We start from the raw sequence: 17,316 nt of genomic DNA, 5'->3' as shown, positions 1-17,316 counted from the left end.
ATGCGTATTCGGCTATCCAAAGAATGTCTTTCCAGTTGCTTTCAGATTGCTTTAACATACACCGTAAGTACTGCTCAAGGGTCTGATTTGTCCTCTCAGTCTGACCATCGGTCTGCGGGTGGGGACTGGTCGATAATCGTACGTCGATCTGCGCCATTTGACAACATTTGCGCCAGAAGTGGGAAATGAATTGGCTTCCCCGGTCAGAGATTGGTATCGATGGGAATCCATGTAGCCGAACAATATTTTAGAGGAATTCTTTGGCTAGGACAGAAGCTGAAGGTAAACCTTTCAAAGGAATAAAGTGGGCCATTTTGGAAAACAAATCCACAATTACCAGAATAGTATTGTACCCCGAACAAGGAGGCAGGTCCGTAATAAAATCCATGGATAGGGTGTGCCAGGGTGCTGGCGGTATGTCTAGAGGTTGAAGGAGACCGGCTGGTCTTTTCTTTTGACTTTTATTTTGGGCGCAAACACCACAGGACATCACAAAAGATTTAACATCTTTTCACCTAAGAGGGCCACCAAAATTGTCGTTTCACCTTTTCCTCTGTCTTGGCAATACCGGGGTGTCCCTCTATTAATGTATCATGATAACCGGAAATAACTAGTTTGTGTAATTCCTTATGTGGCAGGAATAAGCGTCCTCGGAAATAAGGTAAACCATTATCTATGGTAAAGTCTGATCCCTTTTGTATCCAATCCTGTAAGGTTGTAGGGTCCAGGAATTGTTTCACTCTGGCTTGAATGTCTTCTAGCGTCTGTAACGAAGTCATGCCTAGAATCCTCTGTTCGGGAATTATTGGTACTGGTTCTGAGTTTGTATCAGATTCTCCCATTCCAATTCGGGATAAGGCGTCTGCTTTGCCATTCTTGCAGCCAGGTCGATAGGTAATCACGAAATCAAATTCAGCGAAAAACAAAGCCCATCGGAGCTGCCGTGATGACTGGGCCTTGGCGGTTTTCAAATACTGTAAATTCCGGTGATCAGTGATCACTGTGATGGTATGTCGAGCGCCAAGCAGATAATGCCGCCAGGCTTTAAAAGCGGACTTAATGGCTAACAGTTCTTTGCCAGTGATTGCATAATTAACCTCGGGTCTCGAGAATTTTCTGGACCAAAATGCTACGGGATGCAGTTGGTTGGTTTCGGGATCTCTTTGGGACAGGACAGCTCCCATGAATAGGCTGGATGCGTCAGTCTCGATGACATAAGGGAGATCTGGACGCGGGTGTTTCAATATAGGTGCGGAGGTAAACTTAGCTTTTAAATCCTGAAAGGCCTGCTCGGCTTCTTCAGACCATTCAAAACGTTTATTTTTCCTCAAGAGTGCAGTAATGGGTTGTACCACGCGTGAACATTCCGGGATAAACCTGCGATAGAAATTGGCAAAGCCGAGCATACTTTGAACCCCTTTTACAGAGCTAGGTGATGGCCATTTGAGGATGGCATCCACTTTTCTTGAGTCCATTCGGACTCCTTTGGGTGTCAGGATGAAACCTAGAAACTCGACTTCTGTGGTATGGAAAAAACACATTTCTCCAATTTAGCAAATAGTTTGTGTTGGCGCAGTTTTTCAAGTACTGCCCTGACGTGTTTTCTGTGATCAGATTCCGAAGAGGAGTACACCAGAATGTCATTGATATATACGACAACACAAACATTGATGAGTTCCCGAAGGACATCATTCATGAAGTATTGGAAGGCAGCCGGCGCGTTACACAATCCGAAAGGCATCACCTGGTACTCGAATAATCTGTATTTAGTACGGATGGCAGTTTTCCATTCGTCGCCTTCTTTAACTCGTACCAGATAAGCCCCCCGGAGATCTAACTTGGTGTATATGCAAGCGTCCTTCACCTGGTCAAGGAGTTCAGGGATCAGAGGCAGAGGATAACGGTTTTTAACCGTTATCTGGTTCAATGCACGGTAATCGATACAAGTTCTAAGGTCGCCTTCTTTTTTGGGCACGAAGAACAAAGCCAAGGATGCCGGGGACTTTGACGGGCGAATAAAACCATTAGCTAGGTATTGATCCAAATATTGTCTCAAATGCAGGTTCTCAGGTTCGGTAAGGGCATAAATCCTGCTACAAGGGGGTTGTGCACCGGGCACCAGATCGATTTGGCAATCGTACGATCTGTGAGGAGGTAACGTGTTGGCCTGTTCCTTTTGGAAGACGTCCTGAAAGTCTTGGTATTCCGGAGGTAGTTGCATGGAGGCAGAGGTTACAGATGCTAGATTAATCTTCAGGTTTTCTGAGTAGCAGGTTTGTGTACAATCCGGGAAGGTTATTCTCTTCGCTCGCCAATCAATTCGAGGATTATGTGTCTCTAACCAAGGGATTCCAAGAATAACCTGAAACTGTGGAGCCTTGATTACATCAAACACAACACCCTCCCGATGGCCGTCGGGACCAATAAGAGTCACCTCAGTAGTGGAATGTGTTACCGGTCCAGAGGCAATTTCAGTTCCATCGACTGTGGTGATGACATCTTTGCTGGTTTTAGGACGGAGAGGGAGGTTAATCCTAGAGACCAATTCACGATCCACATAGTTTCCAATACCCCACTATCGATGTATGCCTTTATAGCATGCAACCGCTTAGGCTGTTCTGGATCTACGAGAACCATTGGCACAATGAAATGCGAGGTCTGAGAGTTAGTTTTCAAGCTCGGCAAGCGGACCCCTACGCTTGTCGGGCTGAGTCGTTTCCCGAAACAGAGTCTTCATGGTTTTTATCAGCGGCTCCTACCGCCTTTCGGGGCGGTTTTGCCGGGCAATCTCGTAGAAAGTGTCCAGAATTCCCACAATAAAGACATAATTTTTACTGCTGCCTCCTTTCACGTTCCTTTTGAGTTAAGGGTCCTTTAACCCCTCCAATTTGCATAGGCTCAGAGACATCAACTCCCTTGGGATTAGCATGGGTCTTGACCAACACGCGGGTCTCAAACCTGGACCGATCTGCTTTTCTGTTTTGAAGTCTGTGATCCAATTGGACCACTAAGTCTATATACTCTGTGCATTCTTGGGGCGGATTTACAACTTGGGCCAAGACATCTTTAAGTTCTCTGCATAGGCCTCGATAAAACAACGTGACTCTTTTATCCTCTGGCCATCCCGTTTCCACAATTAGTCTATTAAAGGTTGCAATAAAGGATAGGAGGTCCTGATTGCCCTGTCGCAGGGATAGAAGTTCGTCATCCAGAGCCTGCCCCTGAGAGTGTCGAGCAAATAACCTTTCCATGCTTGCTTGAAACCCTTGAAAATCACGGAGAATCGGGTCATCTTGAGTAACCAGTGGAACTGACCAATCAGCAGCGCAGCCGCTGAGATATGACAATACAAAGGCTACCTTGGTCTGATCATTAGGGAAGGCCCCAGGTCTGCATAGGAAGTGCAAACGACACTGATTCATGAATACGGCGAATCGTTTGGGGTCCCCAGCAAAGCGTTCGGGTGGGGCCAGCGGCATGTTTCCGGGTAGATTAATCTGCACAGGGTTACTGGAAACCACAGGAGCGGGGTTCCCTCCGGAACCGGGTAGAGGAGTTTGCCCAGCTTGACCTTGCAAAAGCTGTCTGGCCAGGTCATCAGTTCTTTCCTTTGATATTATTAATTCCCTCCTGAGGGCATTAGTCTCTTGACGAACGGTATGTACTTCGGCCCGTAATTCCCCCAGTAATTGGGCCAACTGATCAGTCTCAGAACTTTCCATAGCGCCTGGGTGGGAATTTGTAGGAAGGCTTCGCGTTCTGTAACGCTCACCTGACTCCCACAGAGGCGCTGGCCTGGTTCGCGCTGCTGTGACCTCTTCTAAGGTGATGCGCAGGGTTCGGAAGACGGACTGGACCGGGCCCCCAAATCTGGCTTGTCTGGCTCGCAGAAGTATCCTTCTGTAGGCGAAAATAGGGGATTAACTGTCTGCGGGGTAATGTAATCGGCCTCCCACTTTCCCCTCTCACCCTCCGCGAAACCCTTCTGTGATTCCCCGTAGCGTCTCACCTTGGGGTCTGGAAGGACGCGCTCTCCATCCTGCTTCTGATGCAGGGGCACGTTGGTATCCAGTTACTTCACTGGATTTTCGGATTGGTGAGAACCAAACTTGCTGATAAGAGGTTCCCCTTGTGTCCATGCATTAATGTACTAATGCTAGTGTCTTTTTCCCCATAGGGGCCGGTGTACGGAATGCCGGGGAACAGGCACCGACCCGAGATGAGAGGTGAAATCCTTGTAGAAATCAGGTAAGTCTTTAATGAGCGTTTTTTGGTAATGTCTTTTCATTCGCTCATTAACGCTGATGTCCTTTTTTCCCCTTAGGGGCCGGGGTCCGGAAATGCCAGGATGCGGCGCGGACCCGAAATGAAGAGGGAATGAATCAACAGGTAAGTCTTAACATGGAGATTTAGCTTTCCCCTTTTCTCTCTCACCTTTTGTTCTTGCCTTTTTCTCCCTAGACGCTGGGGCATGACTGCGAATCCGGATGATCGCTGCTGAACATGGAGGCGCCATGTAAAGGTGAGTGGAATGCGGCGCTGCAGCGATCGACGCGATGAGCTTTTAAATAAAAGTCTTCTTTTTCAGGATTGTCGGCGAGATGTCTCCGGGATGCGGATTTAGCAGGTAAGAACGTTTCCTTCTTCTGTTCTCTTCTTCTCTTCCTTTGCAGGTGATCCAGGATGCTGGCAGGCGTGGCACAAGTCAGGATGCAGGAGCAGACACGGTGAGCGTCCAGCTGCTAGATTCCAGGTATGTATCCTTCCTCCAATCAGGTATGTATCCTTCCCCGACCAAGCCCGGATGGTAAATTAGTCCCACAGGTAAAGTAGTTCCTTTCAGGCCTCAAGGAGGAAGGGATCCTGCAGCATGGTCTACATCAGGTAAGTGCACCCAAGCACTCCCATAATGAGCCTGGCGTCTATGGCGCCAGGACTGATGTCTTTTATGAGCCTGGCACCATAGGCGCCAGGACACTGTCCAAAGGGCCCCTATATGGGGTTGCTGGGTCTTTCCTTGGGGACTGGATGTCCGCTTTCGGGGACGCAGGGCTTGAATCGGCTTCCCGGGAGCGGGCATCATGACACCTGCTGCCCATTTTCAGTGCATTGTCATGGAAAGGTCAAATCCGTCCAAATCTTTACTGAGCCCTCAAGGACACTCCAGAGATCCGATCCAACTCGCCCAGACCACCGCATCAGAGTGCGGGACTGCAGGAATTGAAGATCGACCGGGCAAATCGTGTCCTTTGTTGGTGCTGCAGAAAAGGTGCCAAAACCGCAGAGTGACCAAAGAAGTAGCTGACAGTCGTGCCAGAGATCCTCCCTCCAGACTGCTGCTGAGAGATCCGGTCTATTATTCTGCCTGCAATTATCAGACCTAGGAATCCAGAGGTCGCGTTTCTTCTAACTTAAGGCACTGTGGGGGAAAAAAAGGTTTTGCCTCCCTGATTCCAGAATGTCACTCCACAGCATTGTAGTGCACATAGGAGGTGTCCAGGGCAACCCCTTCTTACCTCTGACTCAAGCCGCTGCTTGTGTTCGTTTAGAGAGTACTTTAACAGGGTCTCCAACATTGGTTAAACCTTCTTGTATCTTCTTTCCTAGAGACTAGAAAGTATCCAAAGGAACTTTTGATTTCTACTGCTTTGCAAGACATTAAACCGCTATGAACTGCCTTTTAGCTAGGGTTGCGTTTTGGGCTTTAAAAGACTTGCTGTGCTGTGAAACTGCCTCTAGAACCTGAAGCTCTGCTAGTATAACACGAACCAACGGTTTTCCTTCCCAAAAATCACCATTTTCTATGTGTATGCAGACTAAATACAATTACCGTATTACTTTGTGTTTGTGCGTTATTACTGATAGAATTGTCAAACTCTTGTAACAATTGTGTGTGCATTTAGCAACTACCAAATAAGACGTGGCCCTTTTAATGTATTGAAAAGTATACCGATGTGTGTTAGTTTGACTCTTGTGTAAATATAATAAATCTATATTTTATATAAATGTATGTTTAAGTGTTTCTTTGAAGTGCATTTCTAACTGGGTTCAGTGTACTTACCTACAGCTCACATCTTCCTCTTAAGATAAGCATGACTGCTCTGCCACTGTACCAAGGTCCTTGGGTAGTACAGACTGATACCAAGAGTTGGGGACCTACAAACCACTGGGATAGCTTACTAAAGCCCTACCTCCAAGTTGGATTTAAGGAAAACTCCCCTAACAGTTGCTGTCACTGCTTGTTGGCCCTGATAAGCCCCCTTGCTCCCTTCAGAGCGTGAGCAGTGCTTCTGCCGTTGCCTGGCCGGTGAGAGCTGCACTTTTCTGCCATAAGGTGCATATGCCTCATAGCCTCTGGCCCTGGAGGTGAAGTTGAAGACAGGTTCGGCTGCGCAGCGAGGCCTAATGATATTGCAGCAATTTTTGATTGCTTAAATTTCTCTAAGGATTCATCGTCTTTCTGGCCGAACAGGAATTCGCCCTTGAAGGGCATTTCCAGTAACTTGTTTTGGACATTAGTTGAAAAGCCTGGAGACTTCAAATAGGCCTGACTCCTCAGCGTTATAGCCGATGCCATTGAACGGCCCACGCAGTCAGGCACGTCCAGGCCTGTTCGCAGAGACTTTCTGGTCATGGCATACATTTTCTTAGCTTTGGTATCGGGTGGCAGATTGGAAGTGGAAGAAGCTGATCTGGATGAGACTGTAGCAGCTTGAATGACAAGCCCTTCCAGGGAAGGGTGATAGGAGAGGAATGAAGGGTGCCCTCTGGCCAGCCTATAGTTACCCGTCATGATGGAGCTGACTGAGGGAATGGAGAAGGGATGTTGCCAGAGAGAGGTCACAAAATCATCAATTGCCGGATTCAGAGACATGTTGCCTTCTGTAACTGGACCTTCATCCAATAAATCTGTCAGGTCATATCCTGGTACTGGCACTGCTGAAGATGTCAAACCCAAAGTGTCAATCACCCTTTCCACCAATGCCCTGAACTTGGCATGGTTATCTGTATAGGACTGGCTTTGCTGGAACTCCACGTCTGGTGAAATATCCAAACCGCTAGCCTCGTGAAGTCCCTGTGCCAATTTCTTGAAGTTCAGCCTGGTCATCAAAATAGTCAATGCCACCTGAAGCCATCAAACAAAATGGGGTCAACATCCCCCTGGTCATCTGTATCATCAGCGTCGAAAAAGGTCGACATAGTGTCAAGAAAATCTGAGCTTGAGAGAGGGCGAAAGATTTCTCGCTGAGCGTTGGCAGCGGGGGTTTGTCCTTCAGCACTGATAGTGTGGCTGTCGACGTTGACAGAGGCTGCGACGCTGGCACCTTGAAATGCGCAGGAAGCACCCGGCATCAAGGGCCTCGACGATGACTTCTGCGTCAAACTCAAAGGTTATCCTGACATCAATGGCATTGGCACTGGGGCTCGTGAGGAGTCGGTAAAACCAAGCGCCGCTCTTGGCTCCGAGGACTGCTGCTTGGGGTGGGGGGGCTCACTAACGCCTGCAGCGGCATGTTTCCTAAACATGTCTAGCATGAAGGTTTTGAAATCCTCCCAACCCCTGTCAAGTGGTAGGCCCAGCCGACAGCTTACCTCCTTCGGTCGATGAATCAGAGTCCTGACAATGGCGGTGGTGACTCTTCTTGCGGAACGAGGCCGAGTGGCTCCTTGAATGGGACCGTTTCTTCTTTCGTCGATTTTCTTTTTCAGGGCAAACCCCCTCGTCTCAGCCTCCGAGGACCGGACCACGCCACAGATTAAGAAGGCAGTCGGCCTAGAGCGATCTTTGCAGCCGGATCGCGCAAAGATTTCAGTTGCATTTTGGCACACAACAACCACCCCTCAGTGTCATGACCCATGCCGAGGCACCAGAGGCATAACTCATGCTGGTTGGTTATGGGCACTTTGGTGTGGCCGTCGGTACACCGATTGAATCCCAAAACCCGGGCGACGGACATTTCGCATCGAGAAAAATGTTTTCTGACGAAAACATTGATTATAGAGTCTAAGATGCGACTGTGTTCCTAAAGCAGCGTGACAAGTGCACGGAAAAAAGGAACTCGGGTGTGTGGCGTAGTGACATAGTGTATATATTAGACACCCAACGTCACGGCCAGAGCTGACGATCGAGAACCGAGCAAGACGTATTGACGATCGATGACCGAGTCTAGGTCCACTACGCCTCCTGTCGAAAATGTTTCCGAAGCAGACATGCTGGATGGGATATCTATCAGATGAGGAGTCTGTGGGAGAAAGGCAATCCATTGAAATTATCGTTCTTGTACCCTTTGTCAATGATTGGATACTTTTGGGGAAAGGGAATTCAAAAGGATGGTGGATGACAGGTTGTAAGGAGAGGCACAGAGTAGCAGGCAATCCCATTTCTGGACTGGGTGTCCCAGTTAAATTATGTAAGGAAAAAGCGTTACCTAGAGATGGTCTTAGATCTGATGCTTTTTAAGGACTATTTCCTGGTAAGCCCTAGCCCCCAACGTCATGGCATCTGGTCCATTCCACACCACCCTATCAGGGAACCCTTGTTTTAGGCTTTGGGGTCTCCCAGGCCTGGGGACCACAATGTCACATGCCTGGCGGCTGCTGAGTTGGTGAACCTGGAGACCCAAACTTTTTCTCCTATGAGCCTTCCTACCTCATGTAGCTGATGATGGTGACGGCCAGCCCACAGGGGTTCTCCATCCCTATTAGTCAGCCCAAAACATGCTAATTCCTCATACATCCATCTCTATTTTGCTGAAGCTTCTTCGACCTAAACATTCTCTCACCCTAACCCCTCCTATAACTTCAAATTTCACTATTGTTCATTAGGGTTCTCTCCTTGATCATATAGGATCCGAACCAACTTGCCATCTTGAATCTATGGCTTTCACTTTGACGAAGAAGGGGTTACCTTTTTTTTGCACCTCAGGAGCTGTTTCCATTCGATCACTGCACTGTGGCTGCCCTTACATTTCCCCGTTTTAGATCTATTTTGTTTCTCCTAGTCTTCTCTATATTTCACTCTCCTTTGGAAAGCAAGCCTGCACTCCTTTCACTTACCTCTGCAAGGATTATTCTCTTCTGCTGCAAGACCCCCCCTCTTTTCCATTGCCCATCCTTTTGCTGCAGTTGAAAGGCTGGCCTCAATACTCCCAAGCATGCAGAGATCAATCTATTCTAGAACCTCTCTGCTTTCTCATGAAGCAGGCATCGAAAGCATTCTGCAAGGACAAACTCCAGAAACTGCATAGTTTACGAATCTTTGGTAGGACCTTGGCACCCCCACCCCAAAGATCCCTCATTTTGCTGTCAGGATCTTGTGGCTTGTCCTCTTCTTCCTCTTGACCCTTCAAGAATCCCACTCCTCTATGGGATCTTTCTTTCCTCCTTCTCTGCAGACTTTCCCACAGCTGCGCTTTGCAGATAACACACCTCGTTTATGATTACAGTATGTCTATTTTGTTCCCTGCATATACCCATAAATGTTGTGTATTTTAATTTGGACTAGTGCATCATTACTTAACAGGGCAGTGTAGAGTACAAAGGGTGCACACCGGCTATACTGGTTCGATGTGTGGGTTTGGTGAGAGAGTCCAAAGTCGTTTTTGTGTCAAGGCCTACTCTAATGTAAACATCACAATCGCTGTGTTTAACTGTAGAGAACGGAGACTAACAACTAAGCTATATTAGAAGACAGACACTATTTTTGCGCCTCCTTCTCCTCCACAAAAGACAGACACTTACATATCAGTGTGGTTCAGAGGAAGGCTCCCTCAAAAACATGTTATTGCCATATTGGGAATGGTAATTACTAGATGTAACTTGTGTACTGATGTCTCTCGGTTCTCTCCTTCAGGACTCCACCACTAATTTTCTAGCATGCTTCCAAGTGTTATGGTTGCTCTGGTGTGTTTGCTCTAGGATGTATACCCAGCTTTCGTTACATTGATACTCAGAGCTCTCTTACGTGGATGAGGTTTTCATATGTTCCACAGACGATGTGATGATTTGTCACAGCAATGGAATAGACGCTGCCCCCTGATGTTTGCAGTACATGGATGCACTCTAGGGTGCGTATATCCCAGATCTGAAAACAAAAGAAATTGAGAGTTCAATGCTCTGCAGGCAGAACATGGGGTATCATTCAATAAGAGTGTTACAAACATTTCCTCCCCGCTCGTTGCAAATGTGAGTCTATGGACAGTGTTTCCTGAACTTCCCAGAAATGTCGTCGCCCAGGAAATGGTCCCCACAGAATCCCCACAACAGAAAGGGAAGGCAGATCCAAGGAAGGAAGATCCAAGCAAAGCAGGCATGGACAAGGGAGAGGAGGGCTCCAGAGCAGAAAAGTGGTTCGAGAGGGAGGCAATCTGGGGGACAGAGGAAGTGGCTTGGTGGAGGTCGAGGGGGGTGGAATGTTACATGGAGGGTTCCATGAACATGGACAGGGCATGATGGCAAAGAGGACAAAGCACAGCAGGGATGGCGGGCTGGACCAGACCACTTGGCATGGTCTCTTTGGAGGGAGGAGGGAGCGTGGTGGGGGGTGAAAACACCTGATGAATACCAAATCTCACCCATTTGAGGTTGTTGTGAGGCCTTCGAGGAGAACTCTGCAGAAAGTCCAAGTGGCAGCCCGGGTGTTTACCCAGAGAAGGGATCACAATGCTATGCAGAAAGCAGGGGAGCGATTTATACATTTTGGGGAAGGGAGAAAAGAATGGGAGAAAAATGTGCTGCTCTTAGGGCTTTAAAACACCAAGGTGAGAGTGCAGCTTCCACTAAAACATTGTTGATAAGAACATGATTTATTGCCCAATAGAGGCTGGGTGAGATTATTGGTTCTTACAGTGCCTGGGTGGGAGTGGGGAGTAGTCCGTCTGGCAGCTATTGAGATTTCTTCTGAGCAGTACGAAAATAGTTCAATTGAGTAATTCCTACCTTAAACTGGGATTGGAGACTAGGTATTTGTCTCTGAGAATTGATTCAAATCCAAAATGTTGCTTTATTTAAAAAAGAAAATATGAGCATGCATTGGAAAACGAATAAAGGAGATGTCTCTGAGCTATGAAATATTCACTTGATGTCAATGTATCATTTACAATTGGTAAGGGTAGAGGTCTATGGGTAAAATAGGCTTCATAAGAGAACAGATAAAATAAATAAATAGAACAAAAATGCAAAGAAATACGGTCATGCATTTGTACTTTAATTGTAATTTTCTGAGCTTCGCAGAATGGTGCCACAACTGGAACTGGCACATTTTACCACAGTTAGCTTTCTTTAAAGTTTCCTTTTTGCATTCACTATGAAGCAGTGTAGAAGAGGCAGCTGGATGCACAAGAGATAAAGTAACCTGCATGTGTGTATTGCCAAAGAAAGTTAATTCCAAATTTTAAAAAAGGCCCTGGATCACAGGGGCGTCTCGCATTATCATAATGAAAAGAAATATAAAAAAAACAGTTTCTCCATGTAAGCAAAGAAAGAAAACACTGTGACGGAGTCCCATTGATTAGGCCACCCGCTAAGTAATTCTGACCACGCAGGTGGTACGCGTGGAGTACCCTAGTGCCTCTCACCCAGTACCAATCTTGTCAGTAAAGCTATTAATATGGACCCAGACACATAAATCCAGTCACAGGGAGAGATCGCAAACACTGGACTCTTTCTTGAGAAATAAATAAAGATGCAAGAGTGGTCTACACCGCAGATACACTTGCGGGGATATGTGCCCTGGACAGTGTATGCAGGAGCTACAAAGTAACTCAAGACAGTTTGACATGTAAGGTATGCCTGCTTACTCGGTTGAGTCATGGTGGAATCATATGGCTACCATGTCTGAACCACCTGATTTCATGATGGTGGACAGTCTTTTACAATCCCCAGCCTGAGGTGCTGCAGTCTGGCAATCAGAAATTCAGACATAAATCACCACACAGGGGGAGATGGTGGGACATTTAGCAAACAACCAAATCAAAAAGTTACCAGGTGTATCTAAGAAAACCCTTAATGCTACAATTACCAACAGGACAGTATTATAAAAGGAGGCAGGATCTGAGCCAGAGTGCTCGACTCTGGAGACATGGTAGTAGCATGGAGAGGGCAAGCATTGTAAAGGAAGGTGAAAGACAAATGGAACGGAGCAGGGAAAGAACAGCAGACAGAGGGAAGTTGTGAGAGGAAGAGATGGGAAAGAAAAGGTGAGTGGAAAAAGTGTAATAAGCAGGCTGAGGAAGGGGTTGGAGGAAGGAAGGAAGGAAGGACATAAGGAGGAGGTTGTAAAGAAACAAGAGGAGTGTAGGGTAGAACATCAGAAGAAGAAGGAGGAGGAGGAGCCAGCAAAAGGAGGCACATGTGGACAGTGGGTTCCAAAGTCAAATGCCTACCTTGGCCTACCAAAGTGAGTCAGCAGCTGGTAGGGAGGGAGTGCAGGGGGGTTGACGAATCAAGAGTATTTGCACCTTCTTCCCAGGGGGGAGCCATCCCCTTTGAGCTCAGGGAGGTGAGCACGCTCCGCAAGACCCTCACTAAGGGTCTGGGCAAGTTGGAACTCACTGGGAGTGACTCCCTTTTAGGGGACAAGGACTCTCATTGCCACAAGGAACTCCCTATACCAGAAACACTATCTGCCTATATGGGATTGCCTTCAGTAACATGTAATGTGCCTTCCTTTAGTTTGTTTTTTGAATGCTGGATCAAACACAACGTATGGAAGAAACGGGAACGCCCACTTGGGCGTGGACTTTTATGTAACCAGGAGGCATCGATCAGAGAGAAGGAGAGAGAGCCATACGCAGGAGAAACCCTCTGCTGTACCTACACTTTGAAGGGACAGAGCAGTGTGGAGCCACAGAGCCCACGGCAATCTGAGAAGGCAAGAAGTCCAAGAAAGATGCTGGAGGCCCGATGCAGCAAACAGCGGGGAAGAGGCTGTCAGGATGGAGTCTTGGAGACCGTCTGATGTAGTGGTGTGACCATGGACAAGCCAAGGTGGGCCGTGGGCCTGATCAACAATGCAGAGACCAGAGAAAACGGGAAAGACGAAATCTCCCCTTAGCAGACCTACACAGTGTACACCAACACAGCGAGACGCAGAGAGCGAGACTGCTGTGAAACTGAGAAAGAGGAGACAGAGTCGAGGAAACCGACCTGTACAGCTGACAAGCCCCCAAAAAGCCACCCGCTTTGAAAGAAGGTCCTGGGGAGGAACAAAGAATGCGGAGGCAACAAGGCTAACACGCGTGATTTGGAAGGAACAAGGTTGACTGTGAATCATGACTGAGTACATGCAGAAAAATAGTAAGGAGGATATCTGGGACGTTGATAGGTCTCACAACCTCTGAAGTACCAGACCTATGAACATATAACAGGAGCTACAGAAGCTCATGAAAAAGACACTGTGAATCAGGAAGAATAGTCTGAATTGACTTGTTTCCAGACTTGTTGTATTTGGACAAACAAACCCTAAAATAAAGTTCTGAGACATCCAGCTAAAGGGAAGGTGCTGGAAGATGTATATTTTGGTAATTGTTTAGTCAATTAGTTCAATTGGTAGGGTCAGATAGAAGTAGGTTTTTGGACAGAGGACATTTTTCTTTGGACTTTTGATGACAAGAGGGGCACCCTTAGTTTGGTTAGGCAGGGAACATTCCTGTAGCAATCGGGCAAGTTAGGCATTTTCCTTATCATTTAAAAAAAAACTTTAAAATGTCCAACATTTATCCGACTCCTCCTTCTGACCCGCCACAGGGGCGAGACCAGCATCGCCAGAACTGGGGTGCCACCAAAAAAGTGGGGCTATGCACACTGAAAGTCGTGTGTACCTGGGGCTGAGGACGAAAGACACAAGAGAAATCCAACTAGCAGAACACAGAAGGAGACAGGCTGGTCAAAGTTCAGGTGGGACTAGCAAAAATTCTTATCACATAAGACAAAGAGGGATCCAGAAAGAACTAAAGACAAGACTGTGTCAGGTCAGACAGGAGCTGTGATCTGGGCTCTGGCAAGACAACCAAAGAAACTAAATAAACCGAGAACCAGACTCAAAGCTTCAATGAGAACCCATGTTTGGGAGAGGTTAAAATAACATTTGATCTACAGAGCTCTTGAGAGGTCAGAAACTGTGGAAGGGGCCTAAGCCTGTGCTCGAACGCACCCAGTTCCTGTGAAAACCTGGTGCTTGACTGGAGCCAGTGGCCAGTACAGTCCTATGCACATCACCCTTGACTGGTGGGCTACACTGACCTAAGCCTGAAAATCGAAGTGGGACAGACGGGGGAAGAAATAAATGGTGATCTGAAAGACAAGCAATATGTTACCCAGGAGGGTCATTGCTTGCAGGGATCAAGCATCTGCAACCATTTGGGCCAAGATTCACCGAAGCCCAAGAGGGCCATGATTTAATAGAACCCAGAAGGGCTGACAATTGCCAAAGCTTAGCCATCCAAGGCCCAGGAGGGCTCCCAGCTACTGAAAACCGACAGGCAGTGGCTCTGTGACTTTTGACCGTCAAAGAACTGTGACTGACTTTTTATAAGGCTTTTGTTTCAAGAGCTCCCCATCCTGACTACGAACTGTTGTGACCCAGGAGCGAAAGATCACTGTCCCACTACAATCTGGTTTCCTTTGGCATTCCTTTCAATAATTAATATCTCATGAACCCTCACCTATTATTCTGAAGAAGGTATCCACTTTTTTGTTCTACCTTACTACAAACCCATGTGTGAATAAAGATTGTTTTTATTTGAACCTTAAATGACTCTTAGATCTTCTGTTGCAGGGAACAGCAGCCACGGCCGTAGAGAAGCAATGCAGGAAAGGGAAAGAATGAAAAAGTGTACAGTTGAGTTGCAGTTGGGCAAAAGGAGACTGAGAAGGAGGGAAGCCACACAATTGGACCCTGCTCATCCACTGGTCAGTGCAAGAGGAATGAGCCCACAGGTGCCAGTGTGATAAGAGGCAGGGAGCCAAGAAATGCCACAAAAAATATGAATCGGAATAAGATGCCGATGATTTTCCAACAGCAGATGGACCCTGAAGACCAACACAACAGCCCCCCAGGAGACTCCCTGTTGCTTCCAAGGATGGGGAAACGAGCATGCATGCGCCTATCGTAAGGATAAAAGTTCTAAACCAACCTTTGGAAGACGATCCAGGTACTAGGTTTTCTCCAGTACTAGTTTACCGACTTGCTCACTGACCAGATGTATTCCAGGGCCTCATCAGGGAGGTAAATCTGTGATGTGCCCCCTAAAGTTTCATACGTCTTGCAGTGTTGGGGTCTCCAAAGGCAAGTTGTTCCATGCAAGTGTAAATGTGCACAGTAAGATGCACGAGTTCCACTGGTTGGCAGCAGCCCACCATGCATGTGCATACCTTTAGTGGGCACATGTGGTATCTCTGAGGGTATCCTTCCCGGGAACCCTTGTAAATAGGCCAGTACTAAGCCAACAGCTAAAGCTCGTTTCTTAGAGAGATTAAACGAGACATGCATGTTGCCATATACGGTCATCGCATCTGCCTGCCTTGGAAAAGCGAGGGCTGGTGAACCAAGACCAGACATGGCCAGATGACCAATTGTGTGTAGAACCACATCCCAGTTAAAGCCCAGGAAACAATCCCCAGTGATTCGGTTGCAAGGGAAACTTTGAATGGATACAACGTGCTTACCGGGGTGGGGGCTGCAGACTGTGCTCAGGTCCAATACCTTGTTGAACAATGGAAGTTAATCCTGAGGGCGATTCCTGATAAGAAGATGCCACAACAAAGAGGACAGTGAATAAGATCTGGTTGCCTGCACCATGCCAAGCCCGAGGTGATGGCAAAGCTCAGCCAGTCTCTGAGGATGTTAGGAAGATTTATCATTTGTATGCTTCATCCCCTCTGGTAGTGAAAACCCCAGCACCTTTGCGGGACATCTAGACCTTTTTCTTTAATCCTAAATGAGTGGAGCCTTTGTCCACTCATTCATTCTTCGGGACTCTGTCTTTTGGAACTCTTTCCTTTATATTATACTGTCCTATGGAGTCTAAGTTTCCTCCATACCTCTTGAAGGCATCTGTATTTTACTATTGCAGCCCACATCTGGGCAGTTTTGCTCGGGACCCTTAGAGTCCTCCTTTGGGATTATTTTCTTTATCCTCAAGTAACAACAGTTCTTAAGGATAGCGAGATACTCGGTATCTCTCCTAAAACATTATAGTCTGAGAGATGGGCACAGACCACCTTCTGTGGAGTGCCAAAGGGATACTTAGTATCCCCTTCTCTCTATTCCTGTGACCTTTACGTCACATAGACAATCCCCTAGTTATGGCTGGTGGCAGTGGACGTGTCCTGCCAACTAGTGTGTGATTTTTCTACCGCAGGCTATGTCCATAGCCCCGGTGGTGCACAATAGGGGTACCTGAGTACCAACTCAGGGGCTACCTTCTTTTTTCGCCAATATTAGCATGGTTGTTCTTTGTCAGCCCTTCTTCTACCATTCTGGGAGGGGGAGGCCTGTGTGTATGTTTTGTTGTTGGCGGGAACCTGTGGGTGCCCCGCCTAGGCTCTAGTGTCTGGGCAGTGTGAGAAACCAGAATGTGTCTCACCTGCTAGTCCCCAGGGATCTGTCATTTAGGTCGTCATGACACGGCCATCTATTTTAGATCCAGTACCTGGGGGTGGACCAGTGCGAGAGTATCACCGGAGTGAGGGGTCTTCGAGGAGTGGGACACCGGGTGGCGAGATGTGGTCTCCCTCTTTTCCATGCAACACGTTTACCCCATCCTACCAGGTAGGATATATGGAAACTCTACCCTCCAACCCCTTTTCCTACACAAACACTTTCACACGGACAGCCTGCTCTGGGAGGAAACAGACTAACACCCAAGTAGTATACCCAACGTGTCCCACTACAATGGTCAGGCGAGGTCAGGCAATTACTGACAAGTACTCACACCTGACTGCCATTAAACTTCCCCAAACAGATAAAAGGCGGAGCACGAGAGCATACTCTGAGCGAGGCAAAGCACACAAAGGAACAGCAATTTCAAGTCGGCAGCTGAACAAGGGGAAAAGACGGCAAATTATGAAGGGGTCATAAGAAGGGAAGCACCTTTGCCCTTTTCAGCAAGACGCCATTACTTTCAAGAAACCTTCAAGGCAGAAAGTTTAAGGCCAGGAAACCAGACTGAGGAGATATCGAAGGCCCTCACACGTAACTGACTAAGGCAGGGAGGAGCAGCAGCAGCCGCCGTTGTATTGTCCTTGGCTCCATGAACAAAGAAGCAACAGAGAGATTAACACAGCCGGTGAGTTGTGGAGACCGATGCAAGACCT

General features: G+C 47.4%; 1 protein-coding gene across 3 annotated transcripts in view; it reads right to left on the bottom strand.

The window, feature by feature from the left end:
• The window catches only part of TRAF7 (TNF receptor associated factor 7), a 932,052-nt gene that overhangs the window by 180,085 nt on the left and 734,651 nt on the right, over nucleotides 1-17,316 (bottom strand). For all 3 annotated transcript variants that reach the window (XM_069647334.1, XM_069647335.1, XM_069647336.1), the window contains one exon: nucleotides 9,965-10,084. In XM_069647334.1, coding sequence (XP_069503435.1) covers nucleotides 9,965-10,084 — 120 coding nt within the window. The remainder of the gene's footprint in view (nucleotides 1-9,964; nucleotides 10,085-17,316) is intronic.

Source organism: Ambystoma mexicanum, chromosome 2q, assembly GCF_040938575.1.
Source record: "Ambystoma mexicanum isolate Mex_15411 chromosome 2q, UKY_AmexF1_1, whole genome shotgun sequence".
In the NCBI taxonomy this organism is placed as follows: domain Eukaryota; kingdom Metazoa; phylum Chordata; class Amphibia; order Caudata; family Ambystomatidae; genus Ambystoma; species Ambystoma mexicanum.
The sequence above is the reverse complement of the archived record's forward strand: the minus strand, read 5'-3'. Positions and strand labels throughout refer to the sequence as shown.